General features: G+C 47.6%; 1 protein-coding gene across 11 annotated transcripts in view; it reads left to right on the top strand.

The window, feature by feature from the left end:
- Positions 1 to 22,512, top strand: part of LOC147110722 (uncharacterized) — a 72,769-nt gene that overhangs the window by 26,500 nt on the left and 23,757 nt on the right. For 5 of the 11 annotated variants that reach the window (XR_015079975.1, XM_086000963.1, XM_086000962.1 and 2 more), the window contains 3 exons: positions 2,488 to 2,589; positions 7,773 to 8,009; positions 15,548 to 16,777. The exons of 3 other annotated variants lie outside the window; for them this stretch is intronic. Coding sequence is in view for 7 of the 8 variants with exons in the window: in XM_086000963.1 (XP_085857089.1) it covers positions 2,488 to 2,589; positions 7,773 to 8,009; positions 15,548 to 16,777 (1,569 nt within the window). In the remaining variant the exon portion in view is untranslated. The remainder of the gene's footprint in view (positions 1 to 2,487; positions 2,590 to 7,772; positions 8,010 to 15,547; positions 16,778 to 22,512) is intronic. 3 more of the 11 variants (XM_086000964.1, XM_086000965.1, XM_086000966.1) reach the window with 3 other exon arrangements.

Genomic DNA, 22,512 nt, shown 5'->3' with positions numbered 1-22,512 from the left:
ACGAATCTCGGCTCTTCGTCGGGCCCTCGGCATGTTCACCTGTTATGCGAAGTGGATACCCCACTTTTCCGACAAGATCCAGCCCCTGCTTCACGCGAAGTCATTTCCGTTATAGGCAATGGCTATTTCAGCTTTCGACCTCCTCAAGCAACAACTGGAAAAAGCCACGCTTCGTTCCATTGATGAAAATCTCCCTTTCGTGGTCGAGTGCGATGCATCAGAGGTGGTGATCTCGGCTACCTTGAATCAAGGTGGTCGACCCGTTGCATTTCTGTCCAGAACTTTTCAGGGAGCTCCATTATCCTCCTGTCGAGAAGGAGGTTACGGCTATCATCGAAGCAGTACGTAAATGGAGTCATTTTCTCGCTTGTCGCCATTTCACGCTTATAACCGATCAGTGCTCCGTGGCCTTTATGCTGGATAACCGAAAACGCACTAAGGTCAAGAATAACAAGATACAGCTCTGGAGAATGGAATTGGCCACCTTTGGCTACACCATACATTATCGACCCGGCAAAGATAATGTGGCTCCGGATACCCTCACCCGTGCATTCTGCTCTTCCATGTCAACTTCGACTCTTGCGGATCTTCATACTGACTTATGCCATCCTGGCGTTACCCGTATGTTCCACTTTGTGCGATCTAAAAATCTCCCATTTTCTACGGAAGACGTGAAAAGAACATGCTCCACTTATCGAATTTGCGCAGAATTAAAACCGCAATTCTTCCATCCGTCGGATGGCTCACTCATACACGCTACACAGCCTATACAGCGACTCAGCATTGACTTTAAAGGGCCACTGCCGCCTTCAACGCGAAATACCTACTTGCTTATTGGACGAATATTCACGCTTTCCCTTTGTTTTCCCCTGTCCCAATATGTTTACTTCCACAGTGATCAAATGCCTCGATCAGGTCTTTTCCCTTTCTGGTATGGCCAATTTCACCCACTCTGATCGGGGTCCCTCCTTCATGTCAAGTGAACTCAAAAGTTATCTTTCCCAGCGGGGAATCACCACAAGTAAAACAACACCGTATCATCCTATTGGAAATGGACAGGTTGAGAGATACAACGCTATCATTTGGAACGCTGTTTGTCTTGCACTGAGGTCCGAGGAGACGTGCCTTCCAGCCACAAGCAGAGATCCAAACGACTGCGGCTATTCGTAGTCCGATTAATCCGATAGAAGGAAGTTGCCGGACTACCATTCCTTCAGGCGGGAAGAATGACATGAATCAACTGAGCGGCCTGCGGGTGGCGCTGTCCAGGGAGAGTATAAATACTCAGGCACGGGCCCAGCTTGCGCAGGACATTCTTAACAGGATCTAGTGAAGGACACAACGAGACCTCCATATTGTAAAACAGTTGATTAAAGCTTTGTTTAACGCTTAGACCAAGTGCCTAGTAGTTTTCTTACGTCAGTTACAGCACGGAAGAAGGCCATTCAGCCCATCGAGCCCGTGCCGGCACTCAGCTACTCCTACTCCCCCACCCTTTCCCCGTAGCCCTGCAATTTTTATCCCTTCAGATACTTATCCAACTCCCTTTTGAAAGATAAAATTGAGTCTGCCTCCACCACCCTTAAAGGCAGTGCATTCCAGATCTTAACCACTCGCTGTGTAAAAAAAAAAATTCTTACGTCGCCTTTGGTTCTTTTGCCAATCACCTTAAATCTGTGTCCTCTGGTTCTCGACCCTTCTGCCAATGGGAACAGCTTCTATCTACCCTGTCCAGACCCCTCATGATTTTGAACACCTCTATCAAATCTCCTCTCAATCCTCTCTGCTCCAAGGGGAACAACTCCAGCTTCTCCAGTCTATCAACTAACTGAAGTCCCTCATCCCGGGAACTATTCTTGTAAATCTTTTCTGCACCCTTTCTGAGGCCTTCACATCCTCCTAAAGTGTGGTGCCCAGAATTGGGCACAGTACTCCAGTTGGGGCTGAACCAGTGTTTTACACAGGTTCATCGTAATATCCACACTTTTGTATTCTATACCTCTATTCATGAAGCCCAGGATCCCGTAAGCCTTTTTAATTGCTTTCTCAACCTGCCCTGCCACCTTCAACGATTTATGCACAAATAACCCCCAGGTCTCACTGTTCGTGCACCCCCTTTAGCTTTGTACCATTTAGTTTATATGTCCTCTCCTCATTCTTTCTACCAAAATGCATCATCTGTAATGTTCCCACCTACTTCCTTATTTGCACTAAAATCCTGTTGTAACAGTGTCCCTCTGGACAGCATAGCGCTCAAGTAATGTAGGAGACAGAACACGGGCAGTTTATTCAAACACTTGAGTAGACTTCCCCCAATACTCTTACCAGTCACAATAAACAACACTCCCAGTCCCATGCTACCCCAACACAACCTAACTTGCATCTGATTTTAAACCAAAAGCACCACAGAGTGTGGGTTGCTACAATATAGAGCCAATGATTAATCTGTCTTTTCTGCTAAATGCTTGTCTTCTCTCCCTTCTGCAGCTCGTCTTGGTTTTGCTCAACCTACTGGCACAGGCCTCTATTTGCTTCCCTCACTTCCTGCTGATGGTGCAGAGGAGGACAAGGAGAGAGACAGATGCTGTTGTCAGTGTTTTTCATATCCCTTTAGAATACCTGTTGTGATGAAATATTTCCATTCATCACTGCCTGTGACTGAGATCGGTTTCAGTGTCATTTCCCTTCCCCCAGACCTCATTGTATTGTGTACTGGAATGTGCTGTATTGTATACTGGAATGTGCTGTGTGTAGGGCTCCGCCCATACCTGGCCCCGTTTGTAAGCTAGCTTCAGTCTAGCCCCAATCCCCAGAAGGACGACATCTCTCTCGCTTACGTGTTTCGTTCTAAGTTAATAAAAGCCTTGTTTTGTTCTGCTACCTTCAAGTCTCGGAATTATTGAGGCACATCACCTGTGTGTGCGGAATCTGTTACTGTGGTGACTTCTATGGAGATCAAAGATGTCCACGTTTCCGAGTTTAAGCTGCTATATTGTTTTTATATGGAGATACTGGACATTCTTCCCCTCTTCCCCGGTCACCTGATTCTCATGCTTGTGGATATGTTTTTTATAACTTCGTTGTGTGGCGTACCGATCACAGAAAGGACACAATCCGCTTTTCGGTCCGTAGACTATAAATCAGGCGTCATGCCTTTAAGAAGGATCACACCTTTAAGAAACTCGATCTGCAACATAGTTAAGCCCAAAGCGGGGGAGGAGCAGTCGAAGCTGTGGACTGATGAAAAGCAGTCGGACTTGGTGTAGTCTCTGACGCCATTTTGTGTTCAACATGTAGCCTCAACAATTAAACCGTTTCTGTTGAACCTTTCCGAGTTCAGTATTTTTTGCTAGGAGTACGTAGACTCCTACATTGGTGACCCCGACGCTCAGGACGACTCCTAAGCGTAACCATGGCTGACACAAACGCAGTTTCTGTGAAGCTGCCGGAGTTCTGGGAGAACCTAGCCACCGCCTGGTTCCTTCAAGCCGAATCGCAATTCTGACTCCGCGGCATCACCGCCGACGCAACGATGTACGACTACCTCCTCGCCTCCCTGGGCAGCTCCACAATCACGAAAGTCTGGACAACACTACAAGACCCTCCGGAGGAAGGCAAGTACGCACATCTCAAGGCCGCGCTCCTTAAAAAATTCACAGACTCCCAATTTTTGCACAACTGCCACCTCCTCGACCTCCCGGGCCTCGGTGACTCCACGCCGTCAGACTTGCTCTCACACATGCTTGCTCTGACCGACGAGAAACCGCCCGGCTCCCTCTTCCGCACGCTCTTTATCTGCCAACTACCTCCCAGCATCCGCCCGGCAATCGTGGCGTCCAGCCTCACGGACCTCGAGGCCCTGGCCGACGAAGCCGATAAGCTCCTGTCTGCCGGCTCCAACCACGCCGTCACCCCCGACCTGGCCTCCGCAGCGTCGGCGCGCGCTCCACCCTCTATCGCGCGGCCACACAGCTCGGCCACCACGTCCCCCAAGCCCTCCAACCCAGGGCTACTGCTACTTCCATACCCGGTTCGGCGCACGGGCACGCCGCTGCAGCCATCCCTGCACGTTTCCACACCGGCCTACACGATGGCCGTGGGGCAAGCAGGCGCACTGCTGTACGTTACGGACAGCGCTTCCGGACGCCGTTTCCTATGCGACACGGGCGCGCAGCGCAGCATCATCCCCGCGTCCACCCTCGAGATCCAGCGAGGCGGCCGCGGCCCTGCGCTGGCTGCCGCCAATGGCACCGACATCCGGACGTACGGCACCCGCACCGTCACCATCGACCTCGCAGGCCGCCGCTACCACTGGGAGTTTATCACCGCCAAGGTGCTCTCCCCGCTCCTCGGTGCGGATTTCCTGTGCGCCCATGGCCTGTTGGTCGACATGCCTCGGCGCCGCCTCGTGGACATGAACACCATGTCACCTATCCCGGGCGCCATGGTCCCCCCCAACCCGCCGAAATGGCGTGGCAGTGCCGCGCCCGCTCAACGGACGACTACTCAGCACTCCTGGCTGAGTTCCCAGCCCTCACCAACCCGACCTTCTCCGCGAAAGTTGCTAAGCATGGGGTAGAACACTTCATCCCCACCACAGGCCCACCGGTGTATGCCCACGCCCGCAGGCTGGACCCGGCCAAGCTGGAGATCGCGCGGGCCGAGTTCGCCACAATGGAACAGCTCGGCATCATCCGCTGCTCCAACAGCCCCTGGGCCTCCCCACTCCACATCGTCACCAAACCCGACGGGATGGCGCCCCTGCGGGGACTACCGGCGCCTAAACGACGCCACCACGCCGGATCGGTACCCCATACCGCACATTCAAGACTTCTCGGCTAGACTGGCCGGCCGCTCAGTCTTCTCCAAAGTCGACCTGGTGCGCGGTTACCATCAGGTGCCAGTCCACCCCACGGACGTTCCCAAGACGGCGATAATCACCCCTTTTGGACTATTTGAGTTCCTCCGAATGCCCTTCGGCCTCAAAAACGCAGCCCAGGCCTTCCAGCGGCTCATGGACTCGGTCCTCCGGGACCTGAAGTTCCTCTTTGTCTACCTGGATGACATCCTGGTAGCTAGTTCCTCCAAGCAGGAACACATCGAGCACCTCCGCACCCTGTTCCAGCGGCTCAGTGAGCACGGGCTCATCATCAGCCCAGCCAAGTGCCAATTCGGCCTCAGCAGGATCGAATTCCTCGGCCACCACATCACGCAGGACGGAGCCATTCCCCTGCCCGCCAAGGTGCAAGCCGTCCAGCAGTTCCCCCGGCCTACCTCCATCAAAGGCCTCCAGGAGTTCTTGGGGATGATCAACTTTTACAACCGCTTCATTCCCGGAGCGGCCTCCCTCATGCGGCCCCTATACGAAGCCCTCCGGGGTAAGAAAGACAGAATGGCGATCGAGTGGTTGGCGGACATGTTGACCGCTTTCGACTCGACCAAAAAGGCGCTCGCCGACGCCACCATGCTCGCTCACCCACAGCCCAACGCCAGGGTGGCCCTCACCACGGATGCCTCTGACCACGCCGTCCGCGCCGTGTACGAACAGTGGGTCGACGGGGCCTGGCAACCGCTGGCCTTTTTCAGCCGCCAACTGCGCCCCCCGGAGGCCAAATACAGCGCCTTTGACCACGAGCTCCTCGCACTGTACCTGGCAGTCCGCCATTTTAGATTTCTTCTGGAGGGCTGCCCCTTCACCGCGTTTGTCGACCACAAACCCCTGACATTCGCGATGGCGAAATCTGCGTGGTCAGCCAGGCAACAACGCCAGCTCGCCGCGGTGTCCGAATTCACCACGGACATCCGGCACGTCTCCGGTCGAGACAACGTGGTGGCCGACTGCCTATCCCGCCCCGCCGTCCACGGCGCCCACCTGGCTGTGGACTATGCTCAACTGGCAGCGGAGCAACGCACCGACCCCGATCTGCTCTCCGCGCCCACAACCCTCCCAGGGCTGCGACTGACCGACGTCGCCTGCGGCCCGTCCGCCTTCACAGTCAAATGCGACACCTCCTTGGTGCAGCCCCGCCCCGTAGTCCCGGCGTCCTGGTGAAAACGGGTGTTCGACATCATCCACGGCCTCTCACACCCCGGCACCCGCGCGTCCATTAGACTGGTGGCCAACCGATTTGTCTGGCGCGGCCTGCGCAAAGATGTGCGCGTCTGGTCCAGATCCTGCATAGCTTGCCAGCGTGCCAAAATCCACCAGCACGTCAAAGCCCCGCTCGAGGAGTTCACCGTGCCAGAAAGAAGGTTTGACCACGTCCACATCGACCTCGTCGGCCCCCTGCCGCCATCACAAGGTCACACGCACCTGCTGACAATCGTGGACCGTACCACCCGCTGGCCCGAGGCCACTCCACTGACGTCCACCACCACCGCCGACATCGCGAGGGCGTTCATCGGTACCTAGGTCGCTCGGTTCGGCGTCCCCTCCGACATGACGTCGGATAGAGGCCCGCAGTTCACCTCTGATCTGTGGGCCGCCATCGCCCGAAACCTCGGGGTGGCCGTTCACCGCACCACGGCTTACCACCCCCAAGCCAACGGACTGTGCGAGCGATTCCACAGGTCCATGAAGGCGTCCCTCCGCGCCAGCCTCGAGGACGAGGCTTGGATCGACCGCCTCCCGTGGGTGCTACTTGGCCTACACTCTGCGGTCAAGGAAGACCTGCAAGCCTCGGCGGCGGAACTCGTGTACGGCCAGCCGCTGCGCGTACCCGGAGAGTTCCTGCCCACCGCCACGACCCCCTGGTCGGCTGACCAGCAACGCCGCGCTTTCGCCAACCGAGCACAACAGTTCGCTCCGGTACGCACCGGCCGGCACGGCGAACCAGCAACCCGCGTACCACCTAGCCTGCACATGGCCAAATTTGTTTTCGTGCGCCATGACGCCCACCGAGGACCTCTACGGCCCCCATACGACGGACCCTACAAGGTGCTCCAGACGGGGAACAAGTTCTTCCTCCTCGAAGTGGGCGGCAGAACTGACAAGGTGTCGGTCGACCGGCTCAAGCTGGCGCACCTAGAGCCCGACGAACCCGTTCAAGTGGGCCAACCCCCACCGCGGGGCAGACCGCCTAAGAGCCCGACGTGTCCGACCGCCCCGCTCCCGACACCAACCGCCAAGAGCCGTTCCGGCCGTGCCATCAAGCCGCCACGCGGGTTCGTACACTCCCTACTAGCGGATTCTGGGGGGAGCTGTGTGGCGTACTGATCACAGAAAGGACACAATCTGCTTTTCGGTCCATAGACTATAAATCAGGCGTCATGCCTTTAAGAAGGATCACACCTTTAAGAAACTCGATCTGCAACATAGTTAAGCCCAGAGCGGGGGAGGAGCAGTCGAAGCTGTGGACTGATGAAAAGCAGTCGGACTTGGTGTAGTCTCTGACGCCATTTTGTGTTCAACATGTAGCCTCAACAATTAAACCTTTTCTGTTGAACCTCTCCGAGTTCAGTATTTTTTGCTAGGAGTACGTAGACTCCTACAGTTCTAATGATCAGCCTGTCTTTGCCCAGTCATTTTACCCAAGTAAGTGTAGAAACAGTAAAGGATCTTCCACTGCCATGCCAATGGCTCTCTCATAATACTCCGCCGTGCTGGGTTATCCATTTTGTTTACGCTGCCAATAACGTGATATGCTGTAGTATATAGAATTGTTTGGGATAGAAAAAATCTTTATGTAAAGAGAAGATGTGAGGATTAGTATCAATTAGCATATGAGAAAAATGTCACTGAATTCTAAAAATGTAGCTTAATCTGATTACAGGACAGGGTTGTTGCAGTTAAGGCTCTGCCATTGCTGAAACCCGAGCTGGTAAATCAGCTCCTTGCCACAGAAGACTGGGAATTTGAAGATGAGGAGGAAATTGGTGCACTTCAATGTGAGGGAGCAGACAAGCAGTATTATCACCTCTACTGGGACGAAGAAAGCTTACCCGACAGGTCGAGCAAGTCAGTTGTAGAAAGAGCAGATTTAAATAGAAGGAAGGTAAACCATGACAGAGTAAGTAAGATAGTCACTGGAACAAATAGAAATTTGAGACATTAGTTAGAACAGCAGACAAGAAATGGAATGCAATTTTACATTTACAGTAGCTTTAAGGACCTGTTCAGATTGGAGTTGAATTGCTTGCAAATGGCTGACTCTGCTACCATTGGCATCTTTTGCAAGCTGTCCTAGCTCACCCTATGGAAGAGAAACTAGTTTAGATCACTAGGAACCCAGTCTGGAACAGGTAAGCTTACTTCAGAGCCAGTTTGAATGCTTTAAGTTTTCCCCAATGTCGCTCTGTTTTAGATCATTTTTAAAGCTCAGTAGAAAAGTTACATTAGCGGGATTCGCAATGGGAAGGAAGTTAACATTTTATATACAGTGGGTACTCGAAATATCTGTAGGCATGAATAACATTTTTTCCCCAAACATTAGGCAATATAACAGGATGAAGCTGGAAGAAACAGTATTGAGGGCAGGTGGTTTATGAATCTTACGATTGACGATGTTAGAAATACTTGATGAAATTGTACTGGGGGCACCCGCAGAACACTCCCTTAGCTTAATCCGTGCTTCAACAACCCTGCTCCAGTAAATGGCCAATTCTATATTTCACCATATGCATTCAAGGGGCAGTATTCCAGTTTGGCATAAAAATAAAACAAAAAAGGTGACTCAACCGTGGCTAACGAGGGAAATTAGGGATAGCATAAGATCCAAGGAGAGGACATATAAATTGGCCAGAAAAAGCAGTAAACCTGAGGATTGGGAGCAGTTTAGGATCCAACAAAGGAGGACAAAGGGATTAATTAAGAGGGGGAAAATAGAGTATGAGAGTAAGCTTTCAGGGAACATAAAAACTGACTAAAAGCTTTTCTGGATATGTGAAGAGAAAAAGCTTGGTGAAGTCAAGCGTAGGTCCCTTGCAGTCAGAATCAGGGGAATTTATAATGGGGAACAAAGAAATGGCAGACCAATTAAATACATACTTTGCTTCTGTCTTCATAAAGGAGGACACAAATAACCTCCCAAAGATGTTGGGCAACACAGAACATAAGACCATAAGAAATAGGAGCAGGAGTAGGCCAATCGGCCCCTTGAGCCTGCTCCGCCATTCAATAAGATCATGGCTGATCTGATCCTATCCGCCAATCTCTATCACAGAACTATCTCCTGAAACTAACAGAATTAGACACACGAAATAGGAGCAGGATCAGGCTACATGGCCCCTGGGCCCGCTCCGCTACCCACAGGGCCATGACCGATCCGAACCTAGACTCATGTCCAAATTCCTGCCCGCTCCCCGTAACCCTTAATTCCCTTTACTTCTAGGAAACTGTCTATTTCTGTTTTAAATTTATGTAATGATGTAGCTTCTACAGCTTTTTGGGGCAGCATATTCCATGGACCTACCACCCTCTGAGTGAAGTAGTTCCTCCTCATCTCAGTTTTGAAAGAGCAGCCCCTTATTCTAAGACTATGCCCCCTAGTTCTAGTTTCCCCATCATCGGGAACATCCTCCCCGCATCCACCCGATCCAACCCCTTCACAATCTTATGTTTCAATAAGATCGCCTCTCATTCTTCTGAACTCCAATGAGTAGAGTCCCAATCTACTCAACCTCTCCTCATATGTCCATCCCCTCATCCCCGGGATTAACCGAGTGAACCTTCTTTGTACTGACTCGAGAGCAAGTATGTCTTTTCTTAAGTATGGACACCAAAACTGTATGCAGTATTCCAGGTGCGGTCTCACCAATACCTTGTACAACTGAAGCAATACCTCCCTATTTTTATATTCTATCCCCCTAGCAATGAAAGCCAACATTCCATTGGCCGCCTTAATCACTTGCTGCACCTGCATACTAACCTTTTGAATTTCGTGCACCAGGACCCCCAGATCCCTTTGTACTTCAGTACTTTCCAGTTTCTTGCCATTAAGATAATAACTTGCTCTACGATTTTTCCTGCCAAAGTGCATAACCTCACACTTTCCAGTATTGTATTCCATCTGCCAAATCTCTGCCCACTTACTTAGCCTGTCTATGTCCCCTTGCAGGTTTTTTATGTCCTCCTCACTCACTACTTTCCCTCCCATCTTAGTATCATCTGCAAACTTTGATATGTTACACTCGGTCCCCTCCTCCAAATCGTTAATATAGATTGTAAAGAGTTGGGGACCCAGCACTGACCCCTGCGGAACACCACTAGTTACTGATTGCCAGTCTGAGAATGAACCATTTATCCCAACTCTCTGCCTTCTGTTAGATAGCCAATCCTCTATCCATGCCAGAATATTACCCCCAATCCTGTGATTTTTTATCTTAAGCAATAATCTTTTGTGTGGCACCTTGTCAAATGCCTTTTGGAAGTCTAAATACACTACGTCCACTGGTTCCCCTTTATCCACCCTACTTCCTCAAAGAACTCCAGCAAATTTGTCAAACATGACTTCCCCTTCATAAAACCATGCTGACTTTGTCCTATTAAATTATGATTATCCAAATGTCCTGTTACTGTCTCCTTAATAATGGACTCCAAAATTTTACCTACCACAGATGTTAGGCTAACCGGTCTATAGTTTCCAGCCTTCTGTCAACTGCCCTTTTTAATTAGGGTCTAATGAAAGGGAGGAACTGATAGAAATCAGTATTTGTAGGGAAATGGTGTTAGGGAAATTGATGGGATTGAAGGCCGATAAATCGCCAGGGCCTGATAATCTACATCCTAGGGTACTTAAGGAAGTGGCCCTAGAAATAGTAGATGCATTGCTGGTCATCTTCCAAAATTCGATAGACTCTGGAACAGTACCCATGGATTGGCGGGTAGCTAATGTTACCCCACTGTTCAAAAAGGGTGGTCGAGAGAAAACGGGGAATTACAGACCGGTAAGCCTGACATCGGTAGTGGGGAAAATGCTAGAGTCCATTATAAAGGATGTAATAGCAGAGCACTTGGAAAAAAGTGACCGGATCGGACAAAGTCAACATGGCTTTACAAAAGGTAAATCGTGCTTGACTAATCTACTGGAATTTTTTGAGGATGTAACTGGTAAAATAGATAAGGGAGAACCAGTGGATGTGGTGTATTTGGATTTTCAAAAGGCTTTCGATAAGGTCCCGCATAAGAGATTAGCGTGTAAAATTAAGGCACATTAACTTGGATAGAGAACTGGTTGGCAGACAGAAAGCAAAGAGTTGGAATAAACGGCTCTTTTTCCGAGTGGCAGGCAGTGACTAGTGGGGTACTGCAGGGATCGGTCCTTGGACCCCAACTATTCACAATATATATTAATGACCTGGACAAGGGAACTAGATGTAATATCTCCAAGTTTGCAGGCGACACAAAGCTGGGTGGGCGTGTGTGCTGTGAGGAGGATGCCGAGAAACTCCAGTATGATTTGGACAGGTTGGGTGATTGGGCAGAAGCATGGCAGATGCAATATAACGTGGATAAATGCGAGGTTATCCACTTTGGTGTCAAAAACAGGAAGGCAGATTATTATCTAAATGGCAATAGATTGGGAGAAGGGGAAGTGCAACGAGACCTGGGCGTCCTTGTGCACCAGTCGCTGAAAGTAAGCATGCAGGTGCAGCAGGCGGTTAAGAAGGCAAATGGTATGTTGGCCTTTGTAGCGAGAGGGTTTGAGTACAGGAACAAGGATGTCTTGCTGCTGTTGTACAGGGCCTTGGTGAGGCCACATCTTGAGTATTGTGTGCAGTTTTGGTCGCCTTATCTGAGGAAGGATGTTCTTGCCATGGAAGGAGTGCAGCTAAGATTCACCAGGCTGATGCCTGGGATGGCAGGAATGACGTATGAGGAGAGATTGGGTCGATTGGGCTTGTACTCGCTGGAGTTTAGAAGAATGAGAGGGGATCTCATCGAAACTTATAAAATTCTAACAGGACTAGACAGACTAGATGCTGGAAGGATGTTCCCGATGGTCGGGGAGTCCAGAACCAGGGGTCACAGTCTAAGGATAAGGGGTAAGCCATTTAGGACAGAGATGAGGAGGAATTTCTTCACCCAGAGAGTGGTGAACCTGTGGAATTCTCTGCCAAAGAAGGCAGTAGAGGCCAATTTATTAAATATTCAAGAAGGAGTTGGATATATTTCTTAAGGCTAAAGGGATCAAGGGGTATGGAGAGAAGGCAGGAACAGGGTACTGAATTTGGATGATCAGCCATGATCTCATTGAATGGCGGAGCAGGCGAGGGGCCGAATGGCCTACTCCTGCTCCTATCTTCTATGTTTCTATATTCCAATAAATGACGCAGATAGGAGAGGTGTTTAAAACATTGCTTCTGGCATTCTGTATTGACTTTTATGGATTGATTCTGAATGTTTAAACACAAAAAACAAGCCATTTGCTCCATTGTGTAGATGTAAAATCTTGTATTCTAAACAATTATTCATGATCTTGAAGAGGCTAGACCCTGCCTTGAGGTAGGCCATCCTTCTCTAGTCTCCAGATCTACAAGGCTACTGATCAGACCGAGTCAGATGCAGAAGATGTCTTTATTTTTGCAGCCTGCCAAAGAGATCTGCGCTCTTGACCATGTAGAGAAAAGTTTTCTTGAAATGTATTTTCTTTGTTCTCAGAATGATTCTTTGAATCATATAGACACCACCATGGGTATTGGCCCTACACAAGCAGGGTGTACTGCCTTCATTCAGCCCTGCCTTGACCACCAGCTGATGCCATCCACCAGTTCTAAAATCTGCACTGAATGTCATGGATCCTTATTGTTTGTGCTGTGTTACATTTGTTAACTTTTCAAAGTGCTAAGCCAGCTCTAAACTTAGCACAAGAGCTCAATGTGATAGATTCATTCTCTGGATGGCGGACCTGCCTGCAAGGATGTCGAAATTTGATTCCTCCAACAGCTATGCCAGGTCAGATTGGGAATTGCTCATTAGCAGGGAACATTCTGAGAAATACCTCCATAAAGATCCATTGGCTTAGTTATATTGTCCTTTGGCTTTTACAGGTTGGAGAAGATGTTGGTGGCCTCTGGATCCCACACAACATTCTGGAATAGGTCACAAATCAGGCATACTTCTGAAGCAATATGAAGTAGATATTGATCAATCAGCTCTCTGCTGATGCCCAACATCCTTCTTACACATTGTGTTCATGAAACATCCAACCTCCTCTTCTATACCTTTATCAGGATCTGTCTCAGCAGGATATAAGTTTTCCTTTTTACTTCCCATTATAAATCTCGCATCCTGAATGGTTTTCAGATTCCTTCAAAACTGCTTCTAAAAGAGCAATATGTCTCTTAACTTTCTCACAACCTCCTCCATTGAACTTACAACTTCCAAGCAATCCACACTCCTCCACCACTTCCACTTACTCACCGTCAATTTCTACTTTCAACTTTCTGTGCTTCTCATAGTATGGCTGTTATTTTTATCTTTGAGTCCTCACTTCTTTGAACATCCAGCTCTGTATCCGCCAACGACAAGGTGCAGTCCTGATGGATTCCTGTCTTTCTTTAAATAATTTTGACATTTTTCATCCTGTCCTCAAGAAGGCTTTGTTCCCCTCTGTCTCCTTCAGCAGCTGGGTAATCTTTCCTGGTACTGAATAGAGTTCCAGCAGGTCTCAGCAACTCCGAGTCTTGCACCTGCCCACAAACTGTGAACCACACTTGCTAATTTTTTCATACAGTATGGGGGTAACTTTGTGAAGTTCTGCTTCCAGCACAGAGCTTCGCCAGTCTCAAGCACAGTAGCGGATTTAGGGCTACAACATTATAGTGCTGATTTTCTGACCTACATTCACTGTCAAGGCTCTACACCAGGAGTGGAGCTATGACATCCCATATATGATGGAGGTGGGAATCAAAACAATATATGATCCTGAGCCTGCATTTCTCTCCTTGCATCTAGTGGCCATTTCCGGAGCAGTGTTGATAGAGCCCTGGGAAAAAGACAGCTGCTGACCTTTTGGTTGGGAGTGGTGGGGGTGGGGCGTGGAGAGGGACAGGGAGCAGGAGGGAAAGGGGGGCCTAGATGAAGGAATAGAGGATTGTATATTCAAGTTTGCATATTACATTAAGTTAGGAGGCACAGTAAGTTCTGTAGATCAGGACATTACAAAGGGACATAGACAGAGTAAGTGACTGGCCAAACAATGGCAGATGGTGTTCAATGTGGGGAAGTGTCAGATCCTCCACTTTGGATCTGTGAAAGACAAGTTGGAATATTTCTTAATGGTGAGAGACTAGAATCTGTGGAGGAGCACTGTGCTCAGTTCTGGGCACCATGCCATTCAGGAAGGGTAATGGAAATCTGGAACTCTCTCCCCAAAAGGCCGAGGATTCTGGGTCAATCGAAATTTTCAAGTCTGCGATCGATAGATTTTGTTGGGTAAGGCTATTAGGGATATGGAGCAAAGATGGGTAAATAGAGTTGAGGTACAGGTCAGCCATGATCTAACTGAATGGAGGAACCAGCTTGAGGAGCTGAATGGCATATTCTTGTTCCTATATACCTACAGGAAACTTCCAATTTACTGGCACCTAAAAAACCGGAAATCTCGGTTAACCAGCAAAATTCGAGTAGGTTCAGGTAAGTTTTATTACTTGCCTTCCTCGATCTGTTGCTGTGCAAGGGTGTGGCTGCAGCTGTTGCTAAGCTACAGAGATGCTTGGAACTTGTGGCCATTGTTCTGAACCTGTTGCTAAGCAACAGGGTCTGTTGCTTTATACAGAGCTCTCGGCTCCGTATCTTTTACTATAGCTTTCGGTTATCCGGAATTTTTGATGAACTGGCACCACGTCGGTGCCGGATAAAAAAAAGTTTCCTGTATTGTGTTTGCTGATGGGAGAGGGCATTTTTAAACTGCAGAAACACTGTTTATACAGAAACAAAAGGTTGTTGTGTTACTCCTAGACTTCCACTACAGCAATCTTGACGCAGGCGAGGCACTCATACTGGTAAATTCCACATTCCCCATCCCCGATTCTCCATCTATTAATTTAATGGATGGGAAGTCGCAGACTGGAGGTGCAGAATCTCCCAGTACATGCTTCCTGCCTGCCACGTATCACTGAAATAGAATTTTTTCCCTTACAGTATCTGGCCAAAGTGTGTAAGGGAAAACATTGACCCACATACCACATATTAAGCCAGAGGGCTGTTGTGCTCCATTTAACAAATCATTGGAATCACAGCAACATTTTTTTTGGGTTAAATCCAGTTACTTTTCAGGGATATTTATGCCTTTAGGACTTTTCTGAACCTATATTGTTCTTTAAGCAGTCTTCATTTCAGCACCCTCCAAAAGCATACGGCCAACAAGTGATTATTCTAGTGTGAAGCTGCTGAAATGAAGGAAAAACATTGATTACATACCTTGTAGGGTTATCTTCATATCTAGAGGCATGGGGAAAAAGCTTCAACTCAAGGAATGAAGACGATACAATGTAGGTAATCTAACTTTTTTTTAAGAAAAGGAATGCTAGCTGATTCTTTTTACCGTTATTTCAGTAGAAATATTGCAATCAATGGCTTCTTAACAAATCTAACTCATTTTTACAGCAGGCATACAGCATGGACACCAGAGAGAGAGACGGGACCTGTTCAGCAGTGTTGCAGTTAGGCAGCAATCCCCTGCATCTGCAGGATTCTGGTAAACAACATATGAGTGACCAGTTGGGTACAACACTGGTCAGATTTCAGAGAAGTGAACAGATAGACAATGATAAATTGGAGTCCTGCACTGTAAAGCAAGTCGATTCTACACCCCAGTGGCTCACCACTGAATTGCCAATGTCATTTCAGTCAGTCGGTGGAGACAAAGGTAGTGAGACTGACACAGGGCTAAATTTGAGTTTATGCAAAGATAGACAAAAGCATCACAAAAGTGAAAACCAGATTAGTTCCTGGACTGGCAGAGACACCGATGGCGATGGAAGTTTGTGTTTCGAAGAGTTTAGTTTATTACATTATGAGCTTCAGATCAAGCACAGAGGCAGTGACTCAGAAAGCTCAAGTATGGATAGCTGTCCACCACCATCCCCAAGACTTAATAAATGGTCATCAGTTCCTTTGTGCCTCAGCCATTATATGGAGAGAGATGATGCTTCCAGTATTGATGACGTTAGTTCATCACCTGCCAATAGCAAAGACGGCAGGTTTACGTCATATGATGAAAGTTCGAGCAGTGATATCAGTCTCCTTTCCTTTTTGAGTGACTCCAGCTTGCATGAATCCAGTTCTAAAAATGCAGACAGCAGAGACTCTAGGAACTCCACTCTTGTTGCAAGAATGAGAACAGGATTGGGGAATACAGTGGCAAAAACTGATAAAACACTGTGGCCTATTCTGGCCAGTGAGTCCTCAGTAGCAAAGCTAGATACCAGCAATGAAGTGGTTGTAGTAGGTGACCTCCAGAACTATTTTACTAAGACTAACAGAAATGATCATGTTGTGAGTGGCAGAAAGTCTGAAATCTGCTCCTGTGCACTTAGCTCAGAGAAGGAGTCGCCGACTAGTTTGTGCACTCTGCAGCCAGCAGCCTTTTACAGCGGAGAGCTTAACACTATAGAAGAGTTACTTAGTGTGGAAAATGCTGGCTATCAGATGAATTCAGAGGACAGCGGAGAGCCTGTAAAATGGAGATTGGAGAAGCAATGTGGAAGGAAACAAGTGAAAAATGATGTTACTGTTGTCCATAACTTCTCACATTGTGAGGATCCTCACAAGTGGCAGGATGGTACTTTGTGGAAAACAAGACCACCCCAGCAGCTTTGGCCAGAATTTGAGCAGGTAAATCTTACCACAGAAATGTTACTGTATGCAGCCAATCAACTCTTGATTGGGTCGAGAGGGAAGCAACTGAGTGGAAGTTTCTTAATCAAATGTTACAGAAACTTGCAGTAATATCCCAAAAGCAGTGTGTGTAAGTTGCTTATGATAGTACGAGCAGAAACTGGTGTCAGTGTAGAGCCGTTTGGTCATTATCACTGCTGATTCACAGGCTGTTTTAACCCAGTGGAAGTGGGATCATCACAAGGTAGGTCTGGGTGAAGACGACCATTCAGGCCCTTTGATCTCACCCTACTGTCTTTCATTATGGCATCCAACTGTCTTTTCTTAATGAAGTCCAGTGTCCTTGCCTTAACGCCCCTCTCTGGTAACCTGCTCCAGCTAGTGATTAGAATATGTATGTATCTGAGGTGAAACAGATTGGTGGATGAGTGCCAGGAGGGAGTAAAATAATGAGTTTAAGCAATTACCCATGACATTAAATGGGGTAATTTTCTGACTTTGCACTCCTGATAAGGGGCCTCACCCCTTAGACATATTTTGGAAATTCAGGGGTACATGACAGCATTTTCTGATCATTTAAAATATGGTTGGAAACTCCCGGGCAGTGCACACTCAGATTTCCAATATGTGCCCTTGGCAGGTGAGGCTCCCTGCTGGAAACCAAATTTGGAAAATGACCCCTTACTTATTTTTTCTGGCATTTTGTGTCCCCTTCACATCCCAGACAAAAATCCCTGTGTTCTCTGTGGAATCCTAGAACAATATAGTTAGGCTTCTGCTGATTCAGTGTTTGCAGTATTAGTTTGCAGTCTCCTGTGTAAAGTGAAGAAGAGAAAGTGACAACTCCACACAAGGCAATATGAAACCCTTTATTCATGTGCAGATTACAGTCTTGGCCTGTGATTTTCCTAAACTGGTTCTACAAATCTTACATTTCCCCCGTAATTAGTGTTTAAAGGGCACTAAGACATGAATAAATAGGACAAAGAATCTTTGTCAATCCAGGCACTTGTTTCATTTGGGGAAAAGGCCCTTAGGTAAAGTCTTTACCAAACAAGTTAGTAAATTTGGTTATCCGCAGCATAACTAAGACTGTCTATTTCCATCTCTGTAACATCGCCCGTCTACACCCCTGCCTCAGCTCATCCGCTGCTGAAACCTTCATCCATGCCTTTGTTACCTCTAGACTTGACCATTCCAACACACCCCTTGCTGGCCTCCCACATTCTACCCTACGTAAACTTGAGGTAATCCAAAACTTGGCTGCCCGTGTCCTAACTCACACCAAGTCCTGTTCACCCATCACCCCTGTGCTTGCTGACCTACATTGGCCCCCGGTTAAGCAACGCCTCAATTTCAAAATTCTCATCCTTGTTTTCAGATCCCTCCATGGCCTCGCCCTTCCCTATCTCTGTAATCCCCTTCAGCCACCAACCCCCCCCCCCCCCCGCCCCCGAGATATCTGCGCTCCTCTAATTCTGCCCTCTTGAGCACCCCTGATTATAATCACTCAACCATTGGTGGCCATGCCTTCTGTTGCCTAAGCTCTGGAACTTCCTGCCTAAACCTCTCTACCTCTCTTTCCTCCTTTAAGACACTCCTTAAAACCTACCTCTTTGACAAAGCTTTTGGTCACCTGCCCTAATTTCCCTTTATGTGGCTTGGTGTCAAATTTTTTGTCTTATAATACTCCTGTGAAGCGCCTTGGGACGTTTTACTACATTAAAGGTGTTATATAAATGCAAGTTGTTGTTGTAGTGGAGTATCTGTCCTGGCAGGGCATCACCCACCAGAAAAACATAACATTTCTTGGATTGGTTTGAAGGTTCCTCTAAAGTCCACTTGCTAAAGCAGAGACCTGGTATACATGCTTTTCTTTCACCAGGCATTGTTGTCTTGACCTGACAGTTCAGGATGATAAATACTTGGACACTGCTGGCCGCAGATGTAGATTCTCATAACTCTGCTGCTTTTCTCCTATTGGGTAAAACCCTGTTTTGAAAAAGGGTTTCGACCCGAAACGTCAGCTCTAATTTCTCTCCACGGATGTTGCCTGGCCTGCTGAGTTTTTCCAGCATTTTCTGTTGTTAATCAGAAAGGTCTGCTAAGTTTACTCGAGCTATTGTCCTTCTCAGAGGGTGTCTGTCAGCACATGTACCAAGGTATTGCCTACCCTATCTATGATACTGACTACTGATCAGTGCCTCTGTTCCAATTGATGCATGTGATTTGACTGCTTCAGATTTTGTCTTGACTGATGTTAGTCTTGGAGTTAACTCTACTGTGGTATCAACTAACATCAAGGGATTGAAACTAAGTTCCACAGTTCTGGGACAGTCTGATTCAGAATGCTTGGAACATTGTATATTGTAAAAAAAATTATAGCTCTCAGAACCCTAGAACCACAGTTGGCATCAAGCCCTTGTGACCGTTGCTTACAAGTTTTGTGCCTTGGCACACTTTTAACAACCATGCCTCTTGTAAGTTGAGTTCACCGTGCAAGCTTTCTTTGTCAAAGGTCCAAGAATTGGCCCACAGTTGTAATGCTTGTGTAATAAAGGGTGGAGGGTCATATTGCTCTTATTGGGCTACTTTACACCAAGCCATTTAAGAATCCACTTCCCCTTTGATTTGTCTCTGTTGACAATGGACCTGTTCTAATATATAGAGTATCAACCACTAAGAATCAGGAAAGCATCAGGTTCAGCTGCACCTCATCTTTCAGTTAGGCACTTTACAGCCTTCTGGACTCAACATTGAGTTCAACAATTTCAGACTGTAACCACTGCCCCCATTTTCAGGCTGTTTATGATTCTGCCATCCCCATTTGCAACATTTAATCTCTCCTGCCTCCTACCCTAGCACAGAATGTTCCTTCCTCCCCTCCCCCTTTCCCTGCCTCTGCACCTGCTTAAAATCTGTTACATTTCTAGCCTTTTCCAGTTCTGATGAAGGGTCCCAGACCTGAAACGTTAACTCTGTTTCTCTCTCCACGGATGTTGCCTGGCCTGCTGAGTGTTTCCAGCATTTTCTGTTGTTATTTCAGATTTCCAGCATCCGCAGTATTTTGCTATTGCCTTTGATATGTCATTGTCATTCTTTGAACATGGGTAATCCTCCACATATCAACTGTTGTCACTTTTCCTACTTCTAAGATTTTGAGTGCCTGAACAATCTTCATATATGTTCCTTAGATGTAAATGTTGCCATTTCTCAATATTGTCTTTGGCAAAAAAGTGGGCAGTGGCCTAAGATCCCAGTACTTCAGTCTCAGTTTGGCTCAGTTGGCAGCACTCTCCCCTCTGAGTCAGAAGCTTGTGGGTTCAAGCCCCATTACAGACATGAATACATAATCTAAGTTGATCCTTCAGTGCAGTACTGAGGGAATGCTGCATTGTTGGAGGTGCCATCAAGGCCCTGCCTACTTGCTCAGGTGGATGTAAATGGTCCTGTGTAATATTAAACTCCTGCAGCGATCTCCTCGGGCATATTTAAGGAGTAATGATCATGATATCAAACTGTGGACAACAGTCATGCCTTGTGTGTTTTTTCATTTTCTGATGTACTGCTGTTAGTACTTTAAATACTTCCATTATTTTTCTACACTTGTACAGTATACTCCAGTATGACTGTTTTATGATCTGGGCTTTTATGTCCCTAGTATATCTGATTTAGTTTTCTGTGACACAGATTTCATGCCCATTTGTGGAGTGATGGTTTCCAGTTACAGTCAAAGCCACACTGGAATGCAGACACATTTACTGCAATGACTATACTGGCTTCATAATGCAAGCAAAGGCTGGATATTACCAGACTTGAGACAGCCATGTTAGTGTCAGATTAAAGTTGTGCCAAGGTCCAAATACTTATAGGCAACTGTCACAAGTAAGGGCTTGATACCAATATTAGAGACAAAATATTAATAGATTAGTATTAATGGGGCAGAAACAAGTCACCTTCATGATCGATGAGATTTCCCACTTAGAAATAGTTTTAATTTGTTGCTTGCCTACTTCACAGCTTTCATGCAGTAGCTTCAGTATTAAAATCCAAATATCACAAGGCTTCTTTACAGCTTTACAATTTTCTCATGTGGCACTGCCATGTTTAAATAGCATATGGGAAGATTGCTTTTGCTCATTTGTTCAACCTCTACGTACAACTAAAAATGACCATCCGCCCTGTGGGGAAGGTGGAAGAGGGAGGGAAATCACAACGGGCATCACCTGGCCTTACTCCATCCAATCATATAACCTCAAACTAAGGCCAAACTTCAGTTTTGTTTCCCTAGGCCTTGGCTCAGTAGTACCAAAGGACTATGGTAGCATAGTGGTTAGGTTACTGGACTAGTAATCCAGAAGCCTGGACTAATGATCTGGAGACATGAGTTCAAATCCCTTCAATTAAATAAATCTGGAATAAAAAGTAATGGTGACCATGAAACTACCGGATTGTTCTAAAAACCCATCTGGTTCAGTAATGTCTTTTAGGGAAGGAAATCTGCCGTCCTTACCTGGTCTGGCCTATATGTGACTCCAAACCCATTAACTGCCCTCTGAAATGGCCTAGCAAGCCACTCAGTTGTAACAAAACCGCTACGAAAAACAATAATAAAACTGGACAAACCACCCGGCATTGACCTACAACAAAGGCACACCCAGCCCAGTCGACCCTGCAAAGTCCTCCTCACTTACATCTGGCACATTGTGCCAAAATTGGGAGAGCTGTCCCACAGATTAGTCAAGCCAACAGCCTGACATAGTCATACGCACAGAATCATACCTTTCAGCCAATGTCCCAGACTCCTCCATCACCATCCCTGTGTATGTCCTGTCCCAGCAGGACAGACCCACCAGAGGTGGCAGAACAATGGTATACAGTTGGGAGGGAGTGGCCCTGTGAGTCCTCAACATTGACTCCGGACCCCATAAAGTCTCATGGCTTCAGGTCAAACATGGGCAAGGAAACCTCCTGCTGATTACCACCTACCGCCCTCCCTCAGCTGATGAATCAGTACTCCTCCATGTTGAACACCACTTGGATGAAGCACTGAGGGTAGCAAGGGCACAGAATGTACTCTGGGTGGGTAACTTCAATGTCCAGCACCAAGAGTGGCTCGGTAGCACCACTACTGACCGAGTCCTGAGGGACATAGCTGCCAGACTGGGCCTGCGGGAGGTGGTGAGAAAACCAACACGAGGGGAAAAACCTACTTGACCTTGTTCTCGCCAAGCTACCTGTCGCAGATGCAACTGTCCATGTCAGTATTAGTAGCAGTGACCACCGCACAGTTCTTGCAGAGATGAAGTCCCGTCTTCACACTGAGGACACCATACTAAATGGGATAGATTCAGAACAGATCTAGCAGCTCAAAACGGCATCCATGAGGCGCTGTGGGCCATCAGCAGCAGAATTGTATTTGCCAGGAGCACTCTGCTCCAGACCTCATTACAGCCTTGATCCAAACATGGACAAAGGAGCTGAATTCCAGAGGTGAGGTGAGAGTGACTGCCTTTGACATCAAGGCAGCATTTGACTGAGTGTGGCATCAAGGAGCCCTTGTAAAATTGAAGTCAATGGGAATCAGAGGGAAAACTCCACTGGCTGGAGTCATACCTAGCACAAAAGAAGATGGTTGTGGTTGTTGGAGGCCAATTATCTCAGCCCCAGGGCATCGCTGCAGGAGTTCCTCAGGGCAGTGTCCTCAACCCAACCATCTTCAGCTGCTTCAT

The sequence above is a fragment of the Somniosus microcephalus genome, chromosome 11 (genome assembly GCF_052327205.1).
Source record: "Somniosus microcephalus isolate GS21.2 chromosome 11, FLI_Smic_1.0, whole genome shotgun sequence".
NCBI classification, from domain to species: domain Eukaryota; kingdom Metazoa; phylum Chordata; class Chondrichthyes; order Squaliformes; family Somniosidae; genus Somniosus; species Somniosus microcephalus.
This window is presented reverse-complemented; position numbering and strand designations above follow the sequence as displayed.